The 6,613-nt window shown below is 49.9% G+C and overlaps 1 protein-coding gene across 1 annotated transcript in view; it reads left to right on the forward strand.

Moving 5' to 3' along the window:
- Positions 1-3,134, forward strand: part of MAGEL2 (MAGE family member L2) — a 3,657-nt gene extending 523 nt beyond the window's left edge. The window contains exon 2 of the mRNA XM_040642612.1: positions 1-3,134. This exon is cut by the window's left edge and continues 1 nt beyond it. Within this exon, the coding sequence (XP_040498546.1) occupies positions 1-3,099 (3,099 nt within the window). The 3' untranslated portion in view covers positions 3,100-3,134.
- The last annotated feature ends 3,479 nt before the right edge of the window (positions 3,135-6,613 follow it).

Below are 6,613 nucleotides of genomic sequence, written 5' to 3' on the forward strand. Positions count from 1 at the left end.
CCGGGGACCCCGATGGCCCATCCTCCCCCTCCGGGGACCCCGATGGCCCATCCTCCCCCTCCGGGGACCCCGATGGTGCATCCTCCCCCTCCGGGGACACCGATGGCGCATCCTCCCCCTCCGGGGACACCGATGGCTCACCCTCCCCCTCCGGGGACACCGATGGCCCATCCTCCCCCTCCGGGGACCCCGATGGCCCAGCCTCCGACTCCGGGAGTCCTGATGGCCCAGCCTCTGACTCCGGGAGTCCTGATGGTCCAGCCTCCTGCTCCGGGAGCCCCGATGGCCCAGCCTCCGCCCCCAGGAGCCTTGATGACCCAGCCTCCGCCTCCAGGAGCCCCGATGGCCAAGCCTCCTGGTCCCGGAGTCCTGATGATTCATCCTCCAGGTTCGAGAGCTCCGATCACCCAGCCTCCAGCTTCAGGAGCCCCGATGGCGCAGCCGGCGGCCCAACCTGCGCAGCCTCTGGCTTCTTGGGCCCCACAGGCTCAGCCTCTGATTCTGCAAATCCAGTCTCAGGTTATAAGGGCTCCTCCGCAGGTTCCCCAGGGCCCGCAGGCCCCGCCGGCACAGCTGGCCACACCCCCGGGCTGGCAGGCCACCTCGCAGGGATGGCAGGCCCCGCCACAGGGCTGGCAAGCCACGCCTCTGGCTTGGCAGGCCACGCAGGTCACCTGGCAGGCTCCGACCATTGCCTGGCAGGCACCACCACCCGTGCGCCAGGGCCCACCACCCATACGCCCTGGCCCACCACCCATCCGACCTGGCCCCCCGCCGGTGCGCCAGGCCCCACCCCCAATTCGCCAGGCACCACCGCTGATACGCCAGGCACCGCCGCCCATCCGGCCTGCCCCACAGGTCCTGGCCACCCCACCACCACTCTGGCAGGCCCTGCCACCTCCGCCGCCACTGCGGCAGGCTCCACAGGCTAGGCTGCCCACCCCGCAGGTTCGGGCAGCTCCACAGGTGCGAGCAGCGCCGCAGGTGCCCACGGCCCCGCCAGCAACGCAGGTGCCCACGGCGCCTCCCGCTGGCCCGCAGGCACCCCAGGCTGTGCTGTCGGCCCCTCTGTCTGCCCCACAGGCTGTGCACTGCCCGCCCATCATCTGGCAGGCCCCCAAAGGCCAAGCCCCAGTGCCACACGAGCTGCCGACGTCGATGGAATTCCAGGAAGTGCAGCAAGCCCAGGCTCTGGCCTGGCAGGCTCCCAAGGCCCCTGGGCAGTTCTGGCAGCCTGTGCCCACCCAGGAGGCCCAGAGGCAGGGCCCACCACTGGTTCAGCTGGAGCAGCCCTTTCAGGGGGTCCCGGCCTCCCAAAAGGCCTTGCAAATCCAGCTATCCACCCAGCAGGCCCAGCCCTCGGGCCCGCAAGCAGAGCTGCCCACCTTGCAACTCCAGCCCTCCTGGCAAGGCCCCCCAGCAGCCTTGCAGGGCCAGCCCGGAGCTCCCTTAGCGGCAGCAAATTTTCCCATGGGCTCCGCTAAATCACTGATGACTCCATCGGGAGAATCCAGGGCCTCTTCAATAGAACGCAGGACCTCTTCAAAGGAACGGAGGACCTCTTCAAAGGAACGGAGGGCCCCTTCGAAGGATCGCATGATCTTTGCTGCCACTTTCTGTGCTCCAAAGGCAGTGTCAGCTGCCCGAGCACACCTGCCGACTGCCTGGAAAAACTTGCCTGCCACATCGGAGACCTTCACTGCCACTTCAAGGGTCTTTCCAACTACCTCCCGGTTCCAGCCTGCCTCTTCTAATGCCTTTCAGGGCCCATCTGCCCCCTCTGAGACCCCGAAGTCACTGCCACTTGCTCTGCAGGATCCATTTGCCTGTGTGGAGGCCCTGCCTGCAGTTCCATGGGTTCCGCAGCCCAATGTGAATGCTTCGAAAGCAGCCCAGGCAGTGCCTACCATCCTAATGGCTACGGCAGCTGCCCCCAAGGCGATGGCCACCACTCAAGAGGCCTCGAAGACGTCTGCTGAGCCACCGCGTCGCTCTGGCAAAGCCACCCGGAAGAAGAAGCATCTGAATACCGAAGAGGACAGCGGTGGCCAAATGCTGGCCCTGCGCGACTGGCAGGCACCAAGACCCTGGGAAAATCTGAACTTGAATGACTGGGAGGTTGAAAACCCTATTCAGGTCCTGGGTGACTGGGAGGGCCCGAGCACCTCCCGTGGCCTGAGCGGCTGGGAGGGCCCGAGCACCTCCCGGATCCTGAGTGGCTGGGAAGGGCCCAGCACAACTTGGGCTCTGAGTGCCTGGGAGGGCCCAAGCACTTCGAGGGCCCTGGGTCTCTGGGAAAGCCCAGGTAGCCCTCAGCCCTTGATTATCTCTGAGTTCACCAATCTCTCTCAGGGATTTGGTGCCACCCAGAATGACCCCAAGTTGGAGACTCAGCCATTGTCTCCCCTGGATGAGAGAGCAAATGCTTTGGTGCAGTTCCTCTTGGTCAAGGACCAAGCCAAGGTGCCCATCAAGCGCTCAGAGATGGTGAAATTCATCATCCGGGAATATAAAGACGAGTGCTTGGATATCATCAACCGTGCCAACAATAAGCTACAGTGCGTCTTCGGTTATCAATTGAAAGAAATTGATCCCGAAAACCACTCTTATATTATCATCAACAAGCTGGGACACCATAAGGGTGAACCAGTGGCATCCTATTTAGACAGGCCCAAGTTAGGCCTCCTGATGGTGGTCCTGAGTCTCATCTTTATGAAAGGCAATTGTGTCAGGGAGGACATGATCTTTAGTTTTCTGTACAGGTTAGGGTTGGATGTCCGAGAGACACATGCTCTCTTCGGAAATACAAAGAAGCTCATCACCGAAGTGTTTGTAAGGCAGAAGTACCTAGAGTACAGGCGAATCCCCTATACTGAGCCAGCAGAATATGAGTTCCTCTGGGGCCCCCGAGCATTCCTCGAAACCAGCAAGATGCTTGTTTTGAGGTTTTTGGCCAAGCTCCATAAGAGAGATCCACGGTGCTGGCCTTTGCAGTACTTTGAAGCGCTGGCAGAGTGTGAGTCTGAAGATCTGGATGAGGATGAGCCTGGATCCGGTGATAATGCCGGTGACCCCACCAGCAGTTCCCCTCCCCGCTAATGTGGTTCCTTCTGCAGATATCTCATTCCTTTGGGTTCCTGGCCAGAGGCCACTGACAGGGTGGGGTGGGGTGGGGGGGCGTTTTGTTTCTGGTGTTTATGTTCCAGTTCTACGTGTGTAAGTTTGGATTTAAATTTGGTTCAACTTGGTATCTGCCAAAGCTTTGTACATTTTCATGTGGTGTTGATTTCGATTGGCTACTGTTCTATTTGGTATTTTGGCATCTGTATTTTTAAGTGAGATCTGTGATTCTCTGTTTTGTGTTATAATTGTTATGTTTTGGTATCAGAGTTGTGCTGGCTTTGTGAAATGAATTGAGAAGCTATCCATCTCATTCTGGTACAGATTATGTAGTATTGAAATAGGCTGTTCTTTGAACATTAAAATGACTCATCAGTAAAAGCTGTCTGCAGAAAAATAAATATCTATATCTATATATATAAATATACTTTCAGCATAACATGAAAGTGTTTGTCTTTATTCTCATTCTTACTCTAGATGACGGGAGCCAAGTTTAACCACATTCTCTGAATACACTTAAACATCCAGATTACTACCAGTGATAGTAGAAACCACGGTGATGAACCTTACTCAAGGACAGTACTACATTCGTCATAATAATGCAGTGATTGTGTGGGGTGGTGAAAACTAAGATTTCTTTAACTCAAGAGTAAAACTTCACAAGTCAGTGAGGTTGAATCGGGAAGATGCTGAATGCCTCATCTGATTTGATCTTCACAATAGTCCTTCAAAGTAGGCATTATTATTCCCATTTTGTAGGTGAGTGTCTCAGGCTCCAATAGCTTAATTAAATGGCACATATCAGTAAATTTGCAGTTTGAAGCAGACGTTTTTCCTTAAGGTTATGTGGGAAAGAAGGGCCATCTCCTTGCAGCACCACAAGTATTTAGGTTTATTAGCTATGTGGATGAAGTGGTCAATGGGGGTATTTGTCAGGCATGTGGCCATGGTGGGTGTCCAGCAGCTCAGGAGATGTGGGTTTCATCAACACACTAATACTGGGATGGAAATGTTCCGTGCAAAATATCTAGGCTTATAAATGGGAAAAGGGAACACCAGGCTCCAATGTGGATTGCAGGTGGTGGTGGAAAGGGAGGGAGATACGCGACTAGTGACATGGAGGTCTAAGGGGAACTTACTGGTTGGGGGGGGGATAAATCTAAACATACAGGGGAAATCAGCTGACAATGTCTGAGGTTACTAAATAACTTAGTCAACCCTTGGGTGCAGGGCTTGGTGTGGGAGGGAAGGCAACCAAATCCACCCGAGTGCTCTGCGGAAAGATACTCACGCACATACCAGAGTAGTATATATAAGTGGACTTTCCTGAAGTTATGACTCTCTTTATGTGGACCGGGATCATCTGCACTGCTGCCACCTCTACTGCCCTGTAAGGATCAAGACTCCTACCCTAAAGCCCCCTTCTCTGGGTAAAGATTACGGTCCAGAAACAAGGTAAAAAAAGATGGTGGAATTCTTCTGCCACCTAGTGGCGTATCACTGGTCCTTTCAGTTGCTCCTGCCGCGGCACAGTATAGCCCCTGCCGCAGTGTTTAAAGTCATACCCTCATTACCTGTGCTGTGGCTACCACTTGTTTCATAATCTTTGCCCATAATCCTGCCAGCATCTGTGCCCAAACCTGCCTTCTTTTCTCTTATAATAGGGCAAGGTGAAATCTCTTCTTCAGGTGCAATCCACCGCCACTTAGGAAGCTGAGCTTGTATATTATGAGGTGAACATATACAATGGAAAGGCCATTCCCAGAGCTGAGCTTTCTAGGGTAACTGGTCCCACTAGAGAACATGGTTGGCAATAGAGGATCTTTGGCAAGTTGTCCAAGTGGCTAGATTTTCAAGAAATTCAGAAGGAGTCTCTTGTAAACTTCTTGGGTCAGCGAGTACTGTGTTTCTGCCCCAAATCACTCTTTACTTATTTTGAGGACAACTAATGCCCATCGAAGGCACCAGCACTGACCCAGCTGACAACTATCCCCAAAAGAGGGTTTTCTGGGATAGAAAAGTGTCACATGGGTTTAGTATTTCTTGTTTGTTTTTAGTTCATTTATTGTCATTTCTGTAGTTTCCTCCAAATCATTTATTTACTCACGGGGTGTTTGAGCAAGTTGTTCTTGGTGAAACAAAACCATAATCCTCCATCTCATTTATCTCATATCTGATATAAAGCAAATAACCTTATTTTACCAATGCCAAGGGCTTAATGTCTGAGTTACTTTAAATTCTGATGAGAAATAAATTATAATAATAATGAATTTTTATCTACAAATAAACTAATTAGCCAAATAGTCAATGGGAAAGTTTAAGAATAGTTGATGTTATAAAGTCAGAAGGCAGAAAACAAAACTCTGGGAATACATGAAAATACAGGGCACATTTGGTGATGAGCACTGGGTGTTACATGCAACGAGTGAAATTGTTGCTCACTACATCAAAAAGTCATAATGCACTATAAGTTGGCTAATTGAACATAAGAAAAAAGAAGCAGTGAAAACAAATTTAAGACCCATTTATTTGAAAGTTCCAAAATGTAGATCAATGTAGTACACAGCTTTTTATGTTATAATGGAGGAAAAAAATAAAACCCCTGTAAATAAATGGGTAAAAGATATCGCATAACAAAAAGCAGAAGAAATGCATGTGCCAAACAACAATGAAAAATGTTAAAACCCCACTAATATTTAAAGACAGAAATATTAGACCAGTATTCCCATTTTCATTCATTAAATGGGCATAGAATAGAATGAAAGCCCAAGGAACAGCCTGTGTAATAACGTTGTTATGAAGCAGGCACCCTTCATTACATACTTCAGATAGAAGTATAAATTACTACAACTTACCCTGAAATAAATTCAGTCAATGGCATCTTCAAGAGTTTTAAAAACATTTGTACTTTTTTACCTGGAAATTCCTCATATGGGAATATACTGAACGGAAATATTCTGTAGTAGGGGCAAAGACTTCTTCACAAAAGAGAACTGTTTATGGGAGACTTAAAATGTGTACATACCTTCTCCCCATACAACCACACACACATCAAGGTGTATGTTGAGTGTTCTGCTGAAAAGATCAAAGGCTTCCTCAAGAAACAACTTACAGTTTGCTCCAATACAAAATTACGTGCTGTGGAGCAGCGCATGACAAACTGTAGTTAAAACATGTAAAGTGGGTGCTAGTAGACCCTCAACAAAGACATAAAACAATCTCAATAAAAGCCATTTCACAGTAAGCTATATGGCCAAATTGAGTGCACTGTTATAAAGGATGTGCAATTATATGCAAGTTGGGTAAGATATTTACTTTAAAATGATCTGAATTTTGGAATGATTTTTGTAATAATTTTTTTATTATGTTATGTTAGTCACCATACAGTACATCCCTGGTTTTTGATGTAAAGTTCAATGATTCATTAGTTGCATATAACACCCAGTGCACCATGCAATATGTGCCCTTCTTACTACCCATCACCACCCTATCC

This window comes from Ursus maritimus, unplaced genomic scaffold (genome assembly GCF_017311325.1).
Source record: "Ursus maritimus isolate PB19 unplaced genomic scaffold, ASM1731132v1 scaffold_27, whole genome shotgun sequence".
Classification (NCBI taxonomy): domain Eukaryota; kingdom Metazoa; phylum Chordata; class Mammalia; order Carnivora; family Ursidae; genus Ursus; species Ursus maritimus.